The sequence below is a fragment of the Myotis lucifugus genome, unplaced genomic scaffold (assembly GCF_000147115.1).
Source record: "Myotis lucifugus unplaced genomic scaffold, Myoluc2.0 scaffold_538, whole genome shotgun sequence".
Classification (NCBI taxonomy): Eukaryota; Metazoa; Chordata; class Mammalia; order Chiroptera; family Vespertilionidae; genus Myotis; species Myotis lucifugus.
Window position 1 is genome coordinate 207,339 of NW_005871586.1, and position 23,102 is coordinate 230,440.

A 23,102-nucleotide genomic window follows, 5' to 3' on the forward strand; every position below is an offset into this window, starting at 1 on the left:
AGATCTTGCCTGGGAAGTATTAACCCACCTGCCGTATTCCCCAGACCTTGCTCCTTCAGATTACTACTTGTTCTGATCGATGGCACACACACTTTCTGAGCAGCACTTCAAAACATACGAAGAAGTGGAAAATTTGGTCTCTGAATAGTTTGCCTCAAAACAAGAACAGTTCTATTGGGACGGTATCCACAAGTTACCTGAAATATGGGGGAAATGTGTAGCTAGCGATGGACATTACTTTGACTAAAGCACTTTTGATGTTTCTCTTGAAATTATCGTGTTTTCTTTGATTACAAAATCCGCCATTATTAACCGGTACACCTGGTATATTAAGATAAACATGAGTTTATACCAATGTCTCTAATTCATTACCACATGGGTCATTCTAGCCTCATCCCCTTGCTTATCTTTAAATTCTCACTCCAGCAGTGAGAATTTGGCTCCCACCATCCATCTTCTATTTCCTTAATTATCAGTTTTAATATACATGCTAAGCAGTATCTGAATTAACTCATACCCTGTAGAAAACTACTTTATCACCTAGAGTACCCTGTTGGTTATGTGCAGTTCCTTTTGCCTTTAGTCTTACAGATTCCACTCATTTCCATAGTGACTTAAGTCATCATCTTTCCACCCCTTCAGTGTTGTTTTATACGTTTGTAGAGCGATGCTCTTATCACAGTCCACATTCTTTCCTGGAATCCGTAGGCTCATAAATGATTTTTTAAAAATTTGCATTCATAGGGTTCACTCTTTGTGCTGTAACATTCTATTGGATTTGACAAATGCATAATGTCACATATCTACCATTACCATATCATACACAATATTTTTACTGTCCTAAAAATCCCCTGTGCTTCATTTATTTATCCCTTTCCCCTTCCTTCCAAACTCCTGGCAACCGCTGATTATTTTATTCTTTCCACAGTTTAGCCTTTTCCACAATGTTATATAATTGGATTCGTGCAGGATGTAACCTTTTTATGCATGCAGGGTGCTAGAAAACACATGTTGATCATCTATAAATCATTTCAGTCGGAGCTGAGCATGTTATCGCCAGGATTCCAGTCTTCTAGATAATGGGAAGGAGATTTTTGTTGTTACCTTATTTAGCAAGACTTCTGAGATGGCTTACATTTTTTTTTAAGTAAAAGTTTTGCTGAGGGGCTAGGAGAACTGGCGAGCCCTTTATTTGTTGTACCTGTCACAGGGTTGTAATGCCCGAATTAAGATAATGTGTGTTTGCTTTTAGCATCGAGTCTTCTAATTAGGGCTCATGGTGTCTTCTCTGAGCTCTGGGTCTGTTTGTTTCTTTTAATGACTGTTTTGAAATTTTGTTTTTTTCCTACTGATGATAATATTTAAAAATTAATATTCTGGATCATCGAGATGACCCCTGTATTGTGTCTTGCCACGCATTCTTGCCCACGTTTGTATTTGTGTGTGTAATTGTCTTGGATTCCAGTGGTTCTTGGCTGATGAGAAAAAAAAGATATACTTAATATGTAACCATGTATTTGCCTCCAAGAGAAGGCCAGGGCTGTCACTGTGCACTGTGTGAAGGATGTCTCCACAGCTGGAATAAAGAATACCAGGACAGAGAACTTATATGCACGTGTGCATTGCCCAGGGACACAGACAATAGGGTGGCGAAGGACTGGGGCGGGGCGGGAACCGGGTGGAGGGGGGCCAGAGGGGGCATCTGTAATACTCTCAACAATAAAGATTTTTTTAAAAATATATTTTATTAATTTTTCACAGAGAGGAAGGGAGAGAGATAGAGAGCTAGAAACATCGATGAGAGAGAAACATCGATCAGCTGCCTCCTGCACACCTCCCACTGGGGATGTGCTCGCAACCAAGGCACATGCCCTTGACCGGAATCGAACCTGGGACTCTTCAGTCCGTAGGCCGACGCTCTATCCACTGAGCCAAACCGGTTTTGGCAACAATAAAGATTTTTAAGAAAAGAACAGCAGAGCAGACCCAAGGACCTGTATCTTAGTATCATAGTCATGTTTGTTTTTTGTTTTTTGTTTTGTTTTTTTTTTTTAAATATACTTTATTGATTTTTTACAGAGAGAAAGGGAGAGAGACAGAGAGTTAGGAACATCGATGAGAGAGAAACATCGATCAGCTGCCTCCTGCACATCTCCTACTGGGGATGTGCCCGCAACTCAGGTACATGCCCTTGACCGGAATCGAACCTGGGACCCTTCAGTCCGCAGGCCGACGCTCTATCCACTGAGCCAAACCGGTTTCGGCTCATAGTCATGTTTTAAGCAGCCATTTAGTATTCACAAAACAAGCTTTATCTGTTAAGAATAAATTATTGTTGTTAGAATTTTAGTTTTGTAGTTCTTATTTTTAATATGAATATTTATTCTTAGAAGTATGGAATCAAGAGCTGTAAGCATAAAGAACAGATATTTCTTATTTAATTAAATAACTTAAATGGAATAACAACACCGAGGGGGGGTGGAAGAACTTTTTTAACTTTAACTCTAACTAAGCATATGCAACTCAAGATTGGAAAACAGTGGCCTAGCACATAGCAAGTGTTTAGTAAATATTAGTAGTTGTTATGGTTTATATAATGTGAGCTTTCTGTGACACACTAGTCCAGTCTGGCCGCTTCCCTTCCCCGCACATGGCATGCCTTCACTTCTGCAGCTCAGGCAGACGGCCCCCTCCTTCCCCTCACCTCCCACTCCCGAAGCAGCTGGGAGCACAGCCCACACCGAGTGCCCAGTTGCCAGGCCAGGGGACGTGGTATATTCCTCACCCTTTTCCCTGCAGTGCTGCCTCTGGGACAGCATGCTCTTCTGGGGTTTTCCCTCCTTCTTTGCTTCTATTTTTATTCCTCTTGTTTTTTACTCCTCTTGTTCTTTACATACCAGTGCTTTCTGAGATTCTGCCTTTACCCATACCTCTCTTTGTTTATTATATCTTTTTTAATTTTTAATTTTAAATTAACACACAGCATAATTGACTTTGTGTGTAGCTATATATCTATATATCTATATCTATATCTATATCTATATCTATTTGTACTGTGAATTTTAACGCATATGTAAGTTTGTGTAACTGCTGCCACAAGCAGGACACAAAACAGTTCCATCACTCCAGAAACTTCCCTGTGCTATTCCTCTGTGGTCATACCCTGCCTCATTCCTAACCTTGGTGGTTACCAGCTGATCTGTATTCCATCACTGCAGTTTTGTCATTTGGAGAATATCATATAAATTAAATCATCTATATGAGCTTCTTTAGTATTCTATTAAAATTTTTATTGTATTTTTACTATATCTTTTTATTGATTGATTGATTGATTGAGAGAGAGAAACATCGATTTGTTCCTCTTATTTATGTATTCATTGGTTGCTTCCTGTATGTGCCCTGACCCGAGATGGAGCCTGCAACTTTGGGGTATTGGGACGTCACACCAACCAACAGAGCCACCCAGCCAGGGCCTTTTCTATATCTCTTTGTAGAGATTATGTTAGTGGTTATTAGGGATGACAATATCTAGATATAGATATAGATATATACACACACATATATTTACATTTTATAGTTAAGTTAGAATCAATATTTTACCACTTCACTGGGTTGTAGAAACTTGCCTCCTTTACCCCGCCTTTATGCTGTGATTGTCTTGTTATGTATTACACTATCTGTATTGAAAACCAGACATTATAAGTCTTGCTTTCAACTGTCAAACAAATATTAAAGAAGTCAATTGGACAACACTGTATTATATTTACCCAGATACTTCCTGTTTATGTTGCTCTTCCTTTATTATTTCTGATGTTCCAGATTTCCTACTGGTATGATTTCCCTTCTGTCTGAAAAACTTCCTTTAGCAGTTTTTTGTTGTTGTTTGTTTATTTGTTTGTTGAAGGGTTTTGGGATTTTGGGGTTTTTGTTTGTTTGTTTTTTGGTCTGCTGACAACAAATTTCCTTAATACTTAGTTATCTGACAGTGTTTCTTCTGTCTTCATTCCTAAAGAATATTTTCACTGGATATAGAATCCTGTATTGGCAGTTCTTTCAGTTGAACTTTAAAAATATACACTTCCTTGTTCTTTCCACTCTCTGTTCACCTGTAAGTAATGTATCTTTACTTGTAAGTAATGTGTCAATTTTTTCTGTGGTTGCTTTCAATATTTTTTCCTTTGCCTTTAGTATTCAGCAATTTGGATATGATGTGTCTGGGCATGGATTTCTTTGTGTTTATCTTGTTTGGGGTTTTCTGAGCTTGAATGTGTGGATTTATGTTTTTGCCAAATTTAAGAAAATTTCAGCCATTGTTTCTTCAAATATATTTGCTGCCCCATACTCTTTTGCTCTTTCTGGGGCTCTGATGATATATTTAACTTTTGTGGTTGTCCCCAGCTCTCTGAGGAGATGGTAATTCTCCTCACCCCACTCTACTTGCTGATGCTCTAAGAACTTAACTGTCACACACTGTGCAGTTTGGCTTCAGTTAGTGCTCCTGTTTCCATGACCTCGTGTCCTGTATTGACCAGTCGATGGGTCCTTTCTGAGTCTGTGCGCAGTTAGGCCTTCCTCTTACTGATGGCACCCACCGCAGTGTGACGAGATTTTGAGTCCGTAGGTTACAGCCTTGGTCCCTCAGACTCTTTTATTCCATTGTCTTCTGGTATTTAGTGTTTCACAGGAACCGTCTGATGCAAGTTAATTAATTTTCTTTAATTCTTTAATTTTCTTAATTTCAGAAGCTGGGAAGCTTCTCTCCCTTTGTCTACCATGTGAATGCTTCAGCATATTTTTCTTTTATTCTGAAATTCAGAAATATCAAGAAATATTTCTAGACCTTTTTAAAATTAATGTTCAGAATTTGGTGAGTTTTTTCATATTAAAACACTTTTTTTTCAGCTCAAAGGAAATTATTTATTTGGTTATTGTTTCTACCTCAGTTTTCCTAGATCTTTATATTTGTTTCTCTTTTTTTTTTTCCCCTCCCATATTTTGTCCTCTCTAACTTTTTTCTGTGAGTTCCAGGAGACAGTTCAAGCTTGGTTTCTAAATCTCTCATTTAGATTACAATCTGTTTAATTGCCCTGGTTGTGGTATTTAATTTGACAATTCTGTTTCTATCTGGATGCAGCGTTTCTGGTCATCTTAATTCCCTCATGTTGGCTCTCTGTTCTGCTTGCATTGATTTAGTGTCCTCTTGAATTGTGTTTGTAAAAAAGAAACCAGTTTCTCAATGTTTCTCATATCTGGAAGGAATTGTATTTCCTAGGGCAGCAGGGGCACGGGACGGGGAGAGGACATTCCCTTGACTGCTCCACAGGTGCTCCCTGTTGGGAGCTCTTCATTTACACCTGTGGGCTGTTTGCTCGTCTTCACACACAGAGGTCAGCGTCTGTTGTGAGCAGGTGGGGAGGTGCCATCTTGGTGTAGGTCCAGATGGAGAAAGAACGAGAGGCCTTGGCTGGTAGTGAAGAGGAAGCAGGAAAGGAGCCTGTGCCTTCTGCCTCGCCGGCCCACCTGCTCCTGCTTCAGGCGCTCGAGCAGGTGTGGCCAAGGGGGTTCCTCTTCGGCCCCCAAAGCCTGAGCGTGTCCCAGAGGCTCTGCTTGGGGTGCTGGAGTTTCCTGCCAACTGCCCCTACGGTGCCAGAGGTGAGTTAGTGCTTCTCCTGCTGAGTCACACACTGGTCTTTCTGTTCCTGCTTTCTGTAATGTATTTGACGCTTTTTCCTAGTGTTAGGTATTATTAGAGGTCATTTCCCCTCCCCCCCTTTTAAAGCTTCCAATGTAGGAAAGAGAGGGAGTTAAACTAATTCCTGTAAGAAAAGCTCTTTATTCACTGTTTGTTTTTTAATATTTGTCTTCAAGTGGTATTAGCAATATGAGCGAAAGGCCAAATAACAATGACTTTGCAACTGCCAGCATCCATTCTGATACAAAAGGCACCATAATCATCTGAAAATGTGCAGCACACTTTCTGCCTTTACGTGGAATTTATTGAGACCGTAATTGGGAGAAAAAACATGAAATATAATTGGAATCAGATATTTTGGTACCATATAATATTTGTTACTGCTTTTGGTCCTGTTAATTTTGCATCATCCTTTACATTGTCCATTTTTTCCCTTCTATGTTGGCATGGCACCTGGTGTCTCAAATTAACAAATATAGGCTCCTTCTGGAAGCCAATGCAAATGCTTACAGGAAACCAAATAACAGTTTCTCTGGGGGTTGTGCTGTCAGGAATCTGAAAGTCTGCTGGTTGTTTCTCAACCTGTACGCTGAAACCTGTGTGTAATTTGCTCGGAAAAGACTCTGGTTGGGGGAATTCCCACCTGAGAAGCCTGTGGGCTGCAGCATGGGAATTCCCCCAGCCTCCCTGCCCTGGGAAATCTTCTGAGGTCAGGATAACTGACAAGGGGAGCAGTTCTAGCAAACCAACCAGCAGTGGCAGTATAAACCCTTCAGAAGCTGGCCTGGCACTGTGCTTCAAAGCCCATGCAGCCATCATAATCACACTTTGTTAACTTCAGGAAATGATACAAGAGAAGGAAAATGATAATAGAGGAAAGAATTCATTGACTCATGTAGAAATAGAGAAGCATTCTAAGTATTTCACACTTTGAATGAATGTTTATTTAATGGATAACCATTAGAAATGATAACTGAAGGAGGTATAGCAGCATGAAAAAGTACAAATGATATGTTCATGGGGGCAAAAGACTTACATATTGCAAGTATAGGAAATAGAGGGCGTTCAACTAATACCTACAAGAAAAACTCTTTGTTCACTGTTTGTGTTTATGAACAATATGTGTTTATGGAAAATCTTAGAAGGGAACACATAAAGGTAGTTACCGGGGCATTTGGATAATATTTTACTTTTCTCCCCTCTCCTTTATAAACTTCAATTAAGTAACTTTCATAACTTAAAAATAGAGGGTTTTTTTAAAAGAAATAAAAACAGAAAACAAACTAGTAATCAGAAGAGGTAACTCCTCAGTGTTTATTACTGATTTTTGCTGAGCTAATCTGCTACAAAAAGTTTATTGACCTCTAAGTTATGAATACTTACAGATTTTAAAAATCTATCTATAAACACAGTGAATATATAACAGCTGACATACTTAGCATGGGACAAGGATTATTCTGTGCTTGACTTTCTCGTCATGACAGAGGTTGATTAAGCCTGAGTGTTGTGTCACATATTGCAGCATAGAGCGTGTCATGAAATTCTGACCGTAATTGGTAGCGTGAGAACAATGAACCAAGCACCTATCGGAAGCACAGGTGTTACTGTGGAATATCCTGATAGGACATGAGGAATGGATCATAAAAATATCCACTTGGATGTGTGCTATTAAAATAAACTCAGCTGTGTTCTTTGCGGACTAGACAAAGTTGAACCCATGTATCCGAGTCTTTGCATACATTTTAGGATGAATACCTTGCCCAAAGCATCAAGGTGTCACCAATCTACAAATCCCTTCCTCCGAGGATCTGCTAAAGTTTGGAGCTAAGTGTCTTTAGCCTAGAAGAGATATATGAGGGGAACTGTCTTGTGGGAGAACACTGGACTTGGGTTGTTCTAGCAATAACTAAAGTAGACCTTGAAGGTAGGCAGATTTTCAGCTCAATACACAGAACCTTACAATAACTAGTCACCCTGCAGCTCAGCCATAGAGCTAATTTTCTCATGAGTTTCCATGTTACCAGCCACTGGGAGTATTCAGCAAGAAATTAACCACCCCACTGCCAGGGTATCTTAAAAGGCAGGGAGCAATGAGATGATCCCATGACCTCTTGCTGCTCTAAAATTTTGTTATAATCATTTGCTTTGTTTTTCCAGCATCCATGTATGTACCCCTGTCTGCCTTCCTTCCTTCCGGAAAAGATCTTAGGAATATCATAATATTGTAAACTTTTATTTTTTCTGATTTATATTTTTAATTGATGTATAATTTATATACAACAAAATGCACAGATATTTAGTGTTCAGTTCTATGTGTTTTGACAACTGTATACATTTGTGTGACTATTTAGAACATTTCTATCATCTGGAAAATTTCTCATGTCCCTTTTAAGTCAATCCCTCTACCCCCAGAGGCAACTACCTCCTGATTTCTATCCAATAGATTAGGTTTAACTTTCTACTTTGTATACATAGAATCACTAAGTACATATTGATTTTATTTTCTTATTTTAGCCAACAAAATGAGTTTGAGATTTATACAGTTGTTGTATTTATAAATAGTTCTTTGTTTTCATTGCTGAGTAGTAGTCCATTGTACAGACAAATCCCAATTTGCTTATTCATTCTTCACACTGATGGATATTGGGGTTGTTTCTAGTTTTTTTTTGTTTTATATAATAAGACTGCTATGTATATTTTTGGGCAGGTCTTTTTAAATTTTTGTTTGGCAATATTTAGGAGTGCAATTTCTGGATCGGTGTCTGGTTAACTTGATTAAACTGACAAACACTCCTACGATTACCTTTGTGCCAAATCTCCCCCAATAATTAGTATTGTGTTTAATTTTAGCACCCTGATAAGTATGCAGTAGTACTTGCCGTGGTTTGAATGTGCAGCTCCCTAATGACTAATGACGCTGAGCTCCTCTTCATGTGCATATTGGCCATTTGCACATCTCCTTTTACAAACATCTGTTCAGATCTTCTGCCTATTTTAAAATTAGGTTTGTTTGGTGTCTTCACTGTTAATATGTAGGAGTTCTTTATTCACTGTTAATATGTAGGAGTTCTTTATGTATTCTAGATACAAATACTTAGATATATGGCCCGTAAGTATTTACCAGCCTGTAGTTTGTTTATTAATTTTCTTAATGGCATCCTTGGATGAGCAGAAAAAAATTTTTTATGAAGTCCAGTTGAACAGTTTTTTGGTCTTTTGTGAATAGCCTTTTTATGTTCTGTCCAAGAATTTTTGCCCACCCTAGTTCATGAATGTTTCCTATTTTTTCTTCTAGAAGATTTACAATTCTAGGTTTTACAGTTAGATCTATGAACCATCTCAAGTCAATTTTTTTTTGTATAGTAGGAAGAAAAGGTCATGATTATTTTCATTTCCCCATACGGATATCCAGTTGTCACAACATCATTTGTTGAAAAGACCTTTCTTTCCCTAGTTGACTGATTTTGTGATTGACAACTTTGTTGAGAATTAATGGAATACATCTGTAGGTGTGTGTGCTTGTGCGCATGTGCGCACACGCACACACACACCCCCACAAGGTCTATCTCTGGATTCTGTTTTGTTCCATTGATCAATTTGTCTATACATATTCCAATACCACAGTATCTTGATTATTATATATTTATAACAAATCTTGAATTTTTTCTTTGTTAAGATTATTTTGGCAATTCTAAATCACTTGCATTCCATGCACATCTTAAATTGGCTTGCCAATTTCATTTTTAAAGCCTGCTAGAATTTTGATTGGAATTGCACTAAATCTATAAATTAATTGAGGAGAATATACAGATAACTTTAAAATATTGAGTCTTTCAATCCATGAACATGGTATAGCTCTCCAACTATTTAGGTCTTTGATTTCTCCCACAATGTTTTAGTTTTCAGCATAGAGGTCTTGCATACTTTTTGTTAGATTTAGTTCTAGTATGTGATGTAGTTTTGGGTGCTATTTTAAATGATACTGCTTTTCACTTTATTTTTCAGTTGCTTGTCACTATTATATAGAAATATATTACTCTTTACAATTGATTTTGTATCTGTGGACTTGTTATATTAACTTATTATAGTGGTTTTATGATAGATTTCATAGATTACCCTATGTACACAGTCATGTTAGGTATACATATTTACATCTTCCTTTTAAATCTTTTTGCCTTTTTTTTCTCATTAAACAGTGTAGGACTTCTGATAAAATATTCACCAAAGGTTGTCAGAGCAGATGTCTTTGCCTGTTCCTGACCTTAGAGAAAGTGTTCAGTGTTCACCATTAAGGGTGATGTTACCTCTAAGTTTTTCATAGCTGTCCTTCATCAGGTTGAAGCAGCTCCCTTTCATTCCTGTTTTGTTGAGATTTTGTGTTATGAATGAACACTGCATTTTGTCTAATTCTTTTTATACATTTATTGATATGATCATATGATTATCTCCTTTAGTCCGATCATGGATTTTTACACCTTTCTTCTTTTCTAATATATGTGTTTAAAGCAATAAAGTTCCCTCTCAGCACTGCTTTAGTTGCATTTCACAAACTTTTATTTTGGATTGTCATTATCATTCAGTTCAAAACATTTTCTGTGTTCTTTTGTGATTTGATTCTTATCCCATGGATTATTTACGGGCAGTTTCCTTATTATTCAGGCACCAGGGATTTCCCCATTTTTGTCACATGTGTTCTTTCATGATGATGAAAATGTCCTTTTTATATCTGATCATACTCCTTGGCTTGAAGTCTGTCTGGTCTAATATTAATAAAACCATGCCAGCTTTCTCACGCAAACACTTTCTATGCTTTATATTTAAAGTGAGTTTCTCGTGAAAGCACATAATTGTGTTGTCTTTTTAAAAAATCTTGCCTGCCTGACATTCTTTGTCTTTTCATTGAGCAGTTTGTCCATTTATATTTAACTGACCACTAATATAGTTGGGTTTAAGTCTGCCATCTAGGTATTTATATTCTTTTTGTCCTGTCTACTCACCTAGAAATAATCCAGATATATCCTTCTTGGTTTATAGATAAAAAGATAGATCGAAATATTTTTACATAATTAGAATCATACTATATATATATGGTATCTTAAATGTGAAGTGCTTAATTTCACTCTTAAAAGATTAGTGTTAAAAATAAAAAGACAGACCACATAAAGGATTCTTTATGAGAGAGTAATTACCAAAAAATCCATCTAACATTTCATAAAATACTGAACCTTTAGTGATTTTATAAAGCTATAAGTTACTACATATCTTACTTTTTAACAGCTTAATAGGGCTCTGCTGTGAGTGATAAAGAATAGCACCTTCAGTTTCTTTTCCCCTCCCCCAGCGCATCCTGGTTTCCAGTGGTAATCGCATCTCCTTTCTGTAACCTAATCCACGCATCTGTTTCTTCTCTGCTCAGTATTCAGATGGATGCCATTCTCACCCTCCTCTGTGCCAGGGTCTCTGGCTTCTCCATTCTCAGTAACTAGATTTCACCATCAAGCAGTTCTCTAAGAAGGACCCCAGTTGTCCCGGAAGTCTCCTGCCCTGTCACCTTGAGCAGGTGAATGACAGCTTGGCTGCGTTCACTCTGGGGTCATGCTTCCTTCCCCCTGAACTTGTGACGTGTCTCCTCTGTCTATTGTGTTAAACCAGGTTGTTCTTTACCACTCCAGTGCCCCCCTCTTTTTTAAAAATCAAAATGGCAGTTTTCAAAGAACACACATGAGTTTTTGCCTCTTCACTGGCTGCACCGGGAGAATTGCTCCTGGGAAGGCCCCCACAGCTCTGCTGCGTTGACGTGACCAGGGTATTTTGGAGTATTAACCGCGCATCTTTGTTTTCCTTTGTAGAGATCATCGATGACCTCGCCAACCTGGTGGAGAACACAGACGAGAGGCTCCGCACTGAGACCCGGCGTGTGACTCTGGTGGACAGAAAGTCAGCGTCCTGTGGTGAGCGAGGGTGCAGTTAGGGTGCCGCCTCGCCCGTGTGCGGTCGCCTCTGCTTTGGCTTTCCCACGTTGGTCTAATTACTGCAGGTTTGGCTGCGCTTCTAAAACGGCAGCCCCATCGGATGAGGCACAAACTGCTAACAGATAACCCAGGTCTTGCTCAACTGAAATGAGTTGTTATGAGTTCAGGGGAAGTAAAACGCATTGATTTTTTAAAATTTAAAAGAAGGAACCTTTCTGTGTGCTTGTAGAGCATAATCCTTTGGGAAGCTGTGTGACAGCGTGCGGATTGGTGGTGGTGGAGCTCTGGGTTTTCAAGGCCATCTCGTTCACTGCTGTGCCTTGTTGTAATGGAATCAAAGCTTAGTTGTTGAAGGTAGAACTCCTGAGCAGACACGAGCCCAGGTTCTGAAGCTCAAGTGAGTTCGAATCCTGTATTTGGTGATGTCATCTTCGGCAATCATTTTACTTCTTAATACCTTGTAAGTAAAATGGGGGTTCACATGCCAAGATGAGGGTCACTCGGAGTGATTTCAAGGCTGATTGAGTGGGCACAGGTCAGGGTTCAAGGGCGTTCGCTATGTAACAGGAATCCCAAGCAGTTCTGATGCAGGTACTTGGTGTTCTTCGAGGTTCTGATGCAGATTTCATGCGGTTTACGTTACACGCGGCCTGCGTCCTGTGCCTTGTCAGACAGAGGTCGGTGCTCATATGCGGTGGGGACAGTGGGGCAGTCACAGTGATTGTCGCTGGTGCTCCATCCCGCAAAGCTGCACCAAGTTTATCGAGCTGATGCTTTTATTGTAAACTAGAGGCCTGGTGCACGGATTCATGCACTGGTGGGGTCCCTTGGCCTGGCCTGCGGGGATCAGTGGAACTCTGCACTGCTGCAGCCTGGCCTTACCCACCAGCTTGTCAGGCTCCAGCCCACTGTCTGCGTCAATCCCGCACAGCACGAAGTAGTGTGCAAAGCAGCAGGCGGCCAGGGAGGAGCCTGAGCCCAGGCGGGGCATCGCTCCTGCTCATCCTGGCCCCACTGTGCCTGCCACCACCGCAGCTCGGGTGCACAGGGAGAGTGTCCGCAGGAGAGGCTTGTGCTGCCACAGCTGAGCTCGCCAGTAGCACTTCCACTGTGGGAGTGCACTGACCACCAGGGGGCAGCTCCTGTGTTGAGCATCTGCCCCCTGGTGGTCAGTGCACATCATAGCTACTGGCCGGTCGGCTGGTCATCGGTCACTTAGGCTTTTATATATAGAGATGGAAATACAGCATGACAAGCAACTATTGATTCGGGGACATGCTTAGCCTAACTTGTAGCCCTTTCAACAGGAAAAATATAATGGATCCCTCTGATCTTCCTCGTTTTAGAACAGAGACCTCTGTGCAAGGGTCACCTGAGACCTCACCTTAAGAAGCATGGCCGTCCACCCCGTGTTACTTACTGGTTAAGCGGAAGTCTAGCACAGGCTGAGGCAGGACCAGGCAGCTAGCGACCCAGATCCTCAGGAGAAGGGAAACTGAGGGGCCGACCTGCTTCCCTCTTCTCACCTGTTCTGCTCCCCCCACCCCCAGTTCTCATCCATCAGACGCCAACCCACTCTGTGCTTCTGTTCCTGAGGCATGAGCTTCCTTCTTCCTGCCAGATGCCCAGCCGCCTCCACGGTGTCTTCCCAGCCTTTTCACATAACTTCTTCTCTGCACATGACCCTGAAACCTGGGAGGCAGAGAGATGTGGGTCCGCTCCCACCTGCCTCTCTGATCCTCTTTGATTTCTGTATAAACTTAATCCTGCTGAGCGTTGGTTTCCTCAGCGGTGAAAAGTGGATGATCTGATTATAGAATTAAACGCTATAGAATCTGGAACGTGTGTGATGCTGCCCATCTTCCCTGAATTTCCCTGTTTATGTAGAGAGGCCCGAGAGCACAGTGGGTAGCAGGCTCCGGAGCCGGAATGTGCACCCAGCTTTGCCACTCACCAGCTGTATGACCTGGGGAAGCCCATGCTCACCTTTGCCTCGGGCTTCTCATCTTTGCAATGGGGATGAGAGGGTTGTTGTAAGGAATAAATGAATTAATATAAAGATACAAGTTATAGCTGATATTGAGGTAGAGGATACAGATACAGATATCTAGATATATAGAGGCCCGATGCACGAAAATCGTGTAAGAGTAGGCCTTCCTTCCCCCGGCTGCCGGCACCGGCTTCCCTCTGGCACCCGGAACCGGGGCTTTCCTCGCAGCCCCGGCTTCGTCCTGTCTAATATTACGCTTTTATTATTATAGATAGCACTTAGAGCAGTGTTTGGCACATAGTAAGCAACGAGCAAGCATGAGGCATTGTCATGTATGTGTGAAGGGGGAAGACTCTTCCCAATTGAGGGATAACTTTCCCAAGGTCTTTTTTTATATGATGAGCAATCATGTTGCTATTATTTTGGAATGAACATATCCATAGACAAATTGATAAGTTTTGTATTTGCAATGTAGTGGCCTCAGTATGTGCCATTCATAGAGTCACAGAGTCTACTGTTGCCACTTCTTTAATTATGTTATTACCTAGTGTTAGTTTTTATACTCAGAAATTTCCATAAAACCTTCTGAGTTGAACTCTGTTACATTTTTTTAAATAGAAGAAATTTAGAGATTACTAGAATTACTGAAATGCATGTTTATGTTTTTAAAACATGGTATCTTAAAATATGTTAACTGTAAATTTATCTCATGCCTCATTTATATTTAGTAATTTGTTATATAGTGGTTATATAGTAGGTATATATTACATTTAACATATTATCTATAACAGAATTACATGTTGTGACTCAGAAGGGAGATGCAACAGGACAACAGTGTCAGGTACTGAAAGAAGAAATTTCGTTATTCTTCCAATGGAAATACTTTAGAGAGATTTGTTTCTTTTATCCCTTCAATTTTCCCCTAATATTTACTTAGCAGCTCCATTAATGTTGTAGCTCAACACCAAATAACTACCCCTATACCATTTCTGATGCCTGATACCTCTCAAGGAAAACGTACTGCACTTATATTTTTAAGGGAAACGTGTAATTATGTATGTGCTTGTTGACAAGCAGTGCGAGTTTTCCCACAATCCTGCAGGCTCAGCCTGTGGCCTCCGGAGCTCTAGGGGGGGTCAGACTTGTATTTGTGACACCCAGCAATTAACTTCTGAGATTCCATTGGTCAGTATTAAGCCTTTGAACACAAGGCATGTTGTGGGATTTGTTGAGTAGGTCTAGCAGCCCTTGGCAAAATTAGCCAGACCTTTTATTTAAAAACTTTGTTTTATTGTGGTAAAATACACATACCATAAAATTTACCATTGCAACTATTTTCAGTGCTAAGCACATTGACGTGGTTCTGCCAGCATCACCAGCATCGTCTCCAGAACTTTTCACCATCCCAAACTGGAGCTCTATCCCCATTAAACACTAACTCCCCATCCCCCCTCCCATGGCCCCTGTCAATTACCATCCTACTCTCTGTCTCTATTCTAAGACCCTCTGTAAGTGAAATCACACAGTATTCATCCTTTGAATCTGGCTTATTTCATTGAGCATAATGTCTTCAATATTCCTCTACTTTGTAGCATGTGTCAGAATCTCCTTCCCCCCCTTTTTTTTAAAGCTGGATAATGTTCCATTGAATGTATATACTACATTTTGTCTATTTCTTTGTTAGTGGACTCTGACTATTATGAATAATGCCACTGTGACCATGAGTGCACTAGTGTTGGGTCAAGCCTATATTCTGTGCATATACCCACAGTGGACTTGCTGCATCAAATGGTGTTTCATTTTTCTGAGGAACCACCATAGCCTGACCTGTTGTTTTGCTTCCAGCCTCTAAACTCATAGGTCCTGTCTAGGGCAGTGATGGCGAACCTTTTGAGCTCGGCGTGTCAGCATTTTGAAAAACCCTAACTTAACTCTGGTGCCGTGTTACATATAGAAATTTTTTGATATTTGCAACCATAGTAAAACAAAGACTTATATTTCTGATATTTATTTTATATATTTAAATGCCATTTAACAAAGAAAAATCAACCAAAAAAATGAGTTCGCGTGTCACCTCTGACACGCGTGTCATAGGTTCGCCATCACTGGTCTAGGGTCTTATTTTCTTATCTGATAGAGCCCTTTTGCAGGCAGGAGTCAGGGACTTCCACAGCCTGAGAGGGACAGGCAAGCAAAGTAAAAGTGAAGTCCCTGGCTCACTCTAAACTGGAAATGTAACAGAAGATGATGATGATGATGATGATGATGATGACTGGGCCCCTAAGAGCCTACACCCTGGGATAGAAGTGAACCAGAAGGAAACTTGCCTTTGAGAATTGTAGAGAAGGCAGCCTTGGCACTGAACACAATAGAAGAAAAACAAAAGAAAAACCTATGTTTCCTGACAGGTATGGCACAAAAAGGCCCTCCTCTGGTTTGCACCCGGGGTATCCATACTCAGCAAGGCCAGGAAACCTCAGACCCTGAATTTGGTTTGAGACAGATTCACCTGTAATAGCTCCAGGTACTTGGCAAAAACAATGAAAAGCCTCCTTGGAGAAAGACATATTTATACTCGGTCGCTAGGATTCAACCAAAAAAAAATTTTGCAGTGCAATGACCAGCACATAGTCAAAGATACCTAGGATACATGGAACAGAATAATACGGGCCAGGACCAGCAACAGACCACAGAAACCAGTCTGCACAGCCTTGCAGTGCTCGATTATCAGACACGATTACAACATCAATTGTGCTTATCATATTTAAAGAAAGAAATGACAAGCTTGAAAGGATCTTCAGAGAATAGGAGACTATATAGAGTGACATAGTACATTTGAAAAGGGACCAAGTAGAACTTCTAGATATAAAAAACAACTGATATTAAAAACTCAATGGACGTATTTCATACCAGCTGAAGAGGGCATCACCCAGAGAGATCAGAAAAGAATAAACCATAGCCCCTTCCTTAGTGCTGGCATTTACAAGAGCCTAGCCAGATACCATGGCAGTTCAATGACGGTCTTAATAAGAAAGGCCTTTGGGGGCAGGGGCTTGGTCCAGGAGACTCAAGACAGAGCAGGGAGTTAATCACCTGCTTTTCCCAAATGCAAGCCCAGACTGATCGTTTCATATGTAAACACAATCATATACATAAGCAAGAGAGACCTTAACTATTTGGGGGGTGGGGATCAAGCGGCTCCCTCCTGTGTGGCTCGCTTGCTGCTCACAGGGCACGCTATTCCTGTTTAACCGAGAGCAGCCGGCACGTCGTTTTACTTAAGGGACTGCGAAAATAGATTGCGAACCGTGAAATGATCTTTTGTTTCCCTGCCCTCAGCGTATCTTCCTTGCTGATCGGATACATCAGTCATAGATGCTTTCGCAGTGAGGAAATTTCTAGTTATAAGTACAGACTGGATTGCAAGGGGGCCACACAGAAGGGCCTGGTGATGAATTTGTTTGTTCAGTTGTTAACAAAGGATTCAAGCACCTCTTTGTGAACCTCTCGCTCGGAGCCCGGGCTTTAACATTTTTCCCGAGATCTTTGCATGGTTTTTTTTTCCCCTCCCTTCACCCACCCCTACCTCAATGATAGCATCAAATAGAAAACAATATTGTCTTTTTTCCAGCTTCTAAATGTAAATTAGACTGATATTTTCTGTTGGTACCTATGTGTATTTTCAGGTCTCTTACTTGGAGTGAGAACATCTGTGCAAAAGCAGGATCTTTGTAATTGCAGTTTAAATATTCAGTGTGCCTCGTTCTCATTAGAATTCAAAATAGAGCCCCGTCTGCGTCTGAGGGACAGGCAATTGTGAGGGGCCAGACGACGAGTCCTGAATGACTCAGGCTGAGGGACAGTGTGCCTCTCAGCACACTGACTATTACGTAATGTTGTCTAAGCACATGGATTGTGAGTTTAGCAAGGTTTCAGTGATGTGGTTAGAAATCAGCCCGACTCCATTTGCATTAAACACTTTCTCATCCCGGAACCACGCGTTTGCCTTCAGCTCCTCGGAGTGTGGTGCCATAGGAGCTGGAGCAGCCCCGCCGTGAAGATGAGCACGGGGGTGTGGGCCCGCAGCCGGACAGACCCGGCCACAGTTCGGGCTCTGCCACTTACAACCTGGGTGGAGCCGTTTGCCCTCCGTCTCAGCTGCCTTCTCTCTAAAATTCGGGTAACAGTTGCTAGTACCCGTGGTTATTCTGCAGACTCGTGAGAACAAGTTGGTGGCATAGTGACTGGTCCTAGAGAGTCCTTAATAAAAGCCGGCTGTGTTAAAAATGGAAGTTAAATCGGTTGCCTAGAGCCGCCTCAGGAGATAAGACTCAGAGGCTCTGTTTGAAGCAGTGTACAGGGGCCTTTAAGGAGAACGGTGGCACCTTGAGTAAGTTATACCGGGATATTCTGGAGCTACGAGGTTAGCAATGGCTAGAAACAGAGTTGATTAAAAATCAACTGAGACTGAAATTTGGAATTTTGTAGCCGAAGCCCATTCCCCATCATGGAATTAGTGGGAGCCCCCCAGGGGCGCATGCGGGTGGTGGCCGTGCTGCCTGGTTTGTATCTCACTGAACACATTCTCTCTTAGGTTAGCTCCTGGGAGCCCAGTACAACATGGGTAGGAAACAGCTCTAAGCAGCCTGGTGTGTTTAACTGACCTTAGAGACAGTTTAATCTTTCAAGGGATTATTTTTAAAACCCTTCCCCAAACATAAACAGTTCATCTGAAGAAAAAGAATAACCATGCAGTCTCCTTTATTTATCTGACTGTTTCCCTAGAATACCTTTCTTGGCTATTGTTTCCTGCCTTTTCTTCTTTCTTTTGTCCTCCTTTGTTGAGATAATGTAGTTAAACCCCTCAGCTCCCTTTTCTTCCCAGGCATGGTGTCTGCATTTCCGTGTCCTCGCTCATTCGGTCTCTCTGGAGAAGTGCCCAGTCCACTGCCAATGCCTGTGTGCCCTCCCAGCCACACTGTCCTCCAGCACCGTGCTCCCTCGCCCGTTCACACATCCTTCCTTCTTCCTCTGTGCCAACACAGTCACTGGGCACCATCTGAGTGTCCGGCATTGGGCGAGGTACCGGAGCTGAAAGGGACACAGAGCACAGTTCCTGCCCTCGGGGAACTAGAGCAAATGGGAGGGACCCTGATAAAGCATTAGTATGTGGCGCAGGAGGAAAAGGGTCTACGTCAGCCGAGGGGTCTAGAGGTTTCCGAGTGGACAGAACACTGGGCAGGGGTCTGAGGACTGAATAGAAGCTGCTTTGGCAAAGGGCAAAACCAAAAGAAGCAGGGTCTGCAGTCCCACTTAAAAGAGGGATGGAGGGACACCCGAGGACGGAGGGAGAGAGGGAAGACAGAGGGTCCAGGAAGTGCTGTGTAGAGGGCAGAGCATGAGGCAGGTGGAGTTAAGGCAGGTGGTTACTCAGGGTGCCGTGGAGGCCAGCTGGAGCTGGTGACAGGAAGGGCCAATGCTTTATGTCTCTTTAGAACATCTTGCAGTAAATCTGAATTACTTTTGTAATTAAAAAATAATTAAAAATTTAAGAAGATACTTATACTCAATATTTTGGTACTTCCCATATTTTGTAAGAGTACAATAATACTGTATTTTTAAACCCCTCTATTTTTTTTAACATTTTATTATAAACCTATTTCCTTTTAGTGCCATTAGTGCTATTCTATCAAGTGGCTGTACTATCATTGACTTAAATACTTGTTTGGGGGAGTTTAGATTATTTCCACATTTTTCTGTATAAATAATGTTGCATTGCATGCACAAAGCTTTTTCCATATTTAGGAGTTTTTTCCTATCAGGATGTTTCCAGAGACTGGAATTGGCTGTCTTATAAAAGTGGGGCCCGATTAGACAGTTGTTTGAGGTTCAGAGAAGTGACAGGAAGTGGAGGGCCAGGGATCTGAGCAGCGTCCCTGAGGGGTCCCTGGGAGTGCGAGGTCGGGGTGCCGCATCCAGAGCCGCTGAGTGAGGCCAGCGTCTCTGCTCCCCTGCTGGAGGAGGAGTGCCCGCATGGCCAGGCCTGACTGCCAGGGGCGGGCAGAGGAGGAGTCTGGTCTCACTGGCATCCGAGTGGGAAGCAACGCATGGTCTCCTGTTGAGGCGAGCTCCCTCAACATGGAAATGGGGGGGGGGGTAGATCTGAACCCCTAGGGAACAAATAAAACAAGTTGTCAGTTACAGATAGATTTCCCAAAGAGGGTGGGAGCAGTGGTAAGCCTTTTGATACATATTACCAAACTACTTTCCAGTAATGTATCAGGAACACCCCACCTAAACTATTAGCCACAGGTTCTTGCTGAAATATACCAATAGTGCCTCTCTGCTCTCTCCTGGAATGACTCCTGGTATCCAGGTGGTTCTGTTAGAAATGGCTCCTCCTCGAGTTCTGTGGCACAGCGCTCCCCGGGGTTTATCTACCCCTGCAGTGGCTTACTCCTTCCCTCCTTGGTCCTGCTCTTTGTTGGAAGCCACGCCAGGCACCGAGGGTCAGACATTGGCGAAGACCTGGTGCCTGGCACTCAGCCTCCGAGGAGGGCAGCAAGCTCAGGGCAGCGCGAGGAGGCTCTGCTAGTTGTGTGCAGGCGCCGTGGAAGCAACCTCCTGGAGGCTCTGCTAGTTGTGTGCAGGCGCCGTGGAAGCAACCTCCTGGGCCACTCCGGCTTGTTGTGGAAAGTCAAATAGAAACGTCACGAAGGCAGGGAAAGAAAATAGCACTTGAGGTGGTAGGACACACGGGTCTGAAGGAGGCTCTAAGGCAGGCAACAGTACGCGGTTTCTCAAACAGCCAATAGGACTGGCTGGGCTCACGGTGCCTGCTGGGAGGCGTAGAAAATGAAGCTGGACAGCGAGGACCAGGTCTGGGAGAGCCACGGGTGCACACTCTCCCCTTGTCTCTCAGCATGTTCTTTCCTCTCCTAGTGAGGACAGGACCTGGGCTTAGTCCTGGTCTTGTCCTCTTGACACTTTTTCTCCAAGCTGCTTCATCGACCCTCTTGGATGACGTCATGAGCAACGACCAGTTCCGCATCTCAAGGTCTGTGTCTTCATCTGCTTCCAATCACTGTCTCTCGACTGTCCCCAGCACCTCTCAATCCGTACATGTTCTCTGTAGACTCATTATCTCCATCCCAGAATAGGCTGCCTCTTCCGTGCCCCCTGTTCTTTCAGGATCAAACCTTCCTTCATCGCTTCAAATGCTCTCAGAGGCCAGACAGGAAGCCTTCATGCATGAAGTGGGCCCCTGTGATGATCTCCAGGGGCAAACTAGAGACTGCACAGCAGATTCCTTCCGGTGGGGGTGCCAGCCTAGAATCGCCAGATCATCTGTTTGTTTCCTTTTTTTTTTTTTTTTAAATATATTTTATTGATTTTTTTACAGAGAGGAAGGGAGAGGGGATAGAAAGTTAGAAACATCGATCAGCTGCCTCCTGCACATCTCCCACTGGGGATGTGCCCGCAACCCAGGTACATGCCCTTGACCGGCATCGAACCTGGGACCTTTCAGTCCGCAGGCCGACGCTCTATCCACTGAGCCAAACCGGTTTCGGCTGTTTGTTTCCTTTTTTAGGAGAAGCCTGAAATCTGGATCTTTAAGTAAAATCTCCCAATATTTTAATGCTGACCATAAATTAACATAAAAAAAATCTGCATGGGCCAAATAACCCATGTCACAGTGTACTACCTTGGGACCGCTTTGGTACACATCTATCTAGGTAGCCCCCAGGCCTGTTTGCGACTAACTCTGAAAATACGTCTCTTCCCTCTTCGTCACTCTCTGTTCTTACCACTCTGTTTTTTGGCTCTTGTCACATTCATGCAGCCATTAAAAATCATAATGAAAAGTCTATTTATTGGTACAGAGGAATGTGCATGATTGTAACCCTGATCCTATTTACATAAGCGGGCCCCCAGCTTACGAATTTGGTGTCTTCATGCAGCAGACATCTACCTGGCTCTCAGGATTACAAAGATAAAGAAGATGAGTCCCTTCCTTAGGCACTCTTACTTTTTAAACATGCCTTTTCAATGATTTAAACTGTCCCCCCACCCCCAGGCATATCTGTTATATTTTAGAAAAATCACTTTTCTCCATCATGAAGATAATAGGTACCAGGTAGTGAAACCATATAGCATAACACTCTTAGGAGGCCTGCGTCTGAAATCCGAGAGGATTGTGGCACTCCAGTGCATATATTGGAGTTGCTCAATTTCATTTCAGGAGCTAAAATGTACAACTCACAGACCTGTCCTCTTGGCGCCTTACATCCTCCCTCCCTCCCGGGCCCTGGAGTTGTTCATGAACTTTGTGTCATGCGTACCTGTGAAGTGTTTGTAGCCAGATACCTTTTATATGCGACTACATCGCTGTTGTCAGCCTTGATTTTGAGTTCTTACTGTGGAAAAGCTAGTTTTTCTGCTTATAGCATTTATTTAGGGAGCAGTAATAGGAACAGTAAGTTCAAATGTTGATGCCTCGGCTTAATCCAGGCAAAACAAAGCTTTTGAGAGAAGCAGAAAATTGGAAAACCTTTATGTAATGGAAGGTGATTGATAGGGGCTGACAGCCTCCCAGCCGTCACCGTGACCACCTCAGAGGCTCTACGCTCCTGTAATCTGTTATGAGGTATGACTCGCTATCATCAGGGGGGTCAGAAATGATCACAAAGTAGAATCATTTTTTGATTATTGTTTTTGCTTGGTGTGGTTTGGAAAGATAAGGTGTGATTTCCAAGAGTGGCTTATGTAGCTATGGAATAATAATTACACTGTATGGGCCTCAGTTGATGCTACTGCTGATGTACGTGTTTGTGCGTGTTTTCTGGTAATGTTTGTTCACCAGTGAATTCATCTGCTTTCACCCGGCCCCACGGGACCAGCGAGCACTGGTTGCATTTAGAAAGACTATCAGGAGGCCTGGGATAGAGTATGCTTTGTGTACTCGAAGTATACGTTACTTCTGCTATTTGTCTACTGCTTATGGGGGAAGAACACCCCATCGCCACTCAAGATATTTTGCCAACCCAACCTAATCCTTCAGGGTTTCACCATTACACTCAAGTGCTTCTCATTCATATATTGATTTTAGTGTATATTTGTAAATTCAAATGAACTGAAAGATTGAATTCTGTTCTGACTCAGTTACCCAAACTGATAAGCCTGGGAGGGATGATGTCTTTTTACATATAAAATCAATAGCTTAGACTAGATGGTCTTTGAGATTCCATCCAACTCTCTCATCCTTCTTCCATACCCCTTTGAAGATAACTAGACACTCCCCTCCACCTGCCACCCTACACACACACACACCCCAGTAAATCAGATCTATGTCAGACCTTTGTCAATTTCTTCCTTTCACAGGGTGGCCAGCACCAGGTGAGATACTTGCAGAGGTAAATTATACCTAAACAGACTTTTACCTTAAATG

The 23,102-nt window shown here is 42.3% G+C and overlaps 1 protein-coding gene across 3 annotated transcripts in view; it reads left to right on the forward strand.

Moving 5' to 3' along the window:
* STX8 (syntaxin 8) overlaps positions 1-23,102 on the forward strand; it is a 226,082-nt gene that overhangs the window by 124,667 nt on the left and 78,313 nt on the right. For 2 of the 3 annotated variants that reach the window (XM_014446422.2, XM_014446421.2), the window contains 2 exons: positions 11,542-11,643; positions 13,215-13,428. In XM_014446422.2, the coding sequence (XP_014301908.1) occupies positions 11,542-11,643; positions 13,215-13,411 (299 nt within the window). In that variant the 3' untranslated portion in view covers positions 13,412-13,428. Of the gene's footprint in view, positions 1-11,541; positions 11,644-13,214; positions 13,429-23,102 lie in introns of those variants that run through there. The other variant, XM_006104043.2, reaches the window with a different exon arrangement.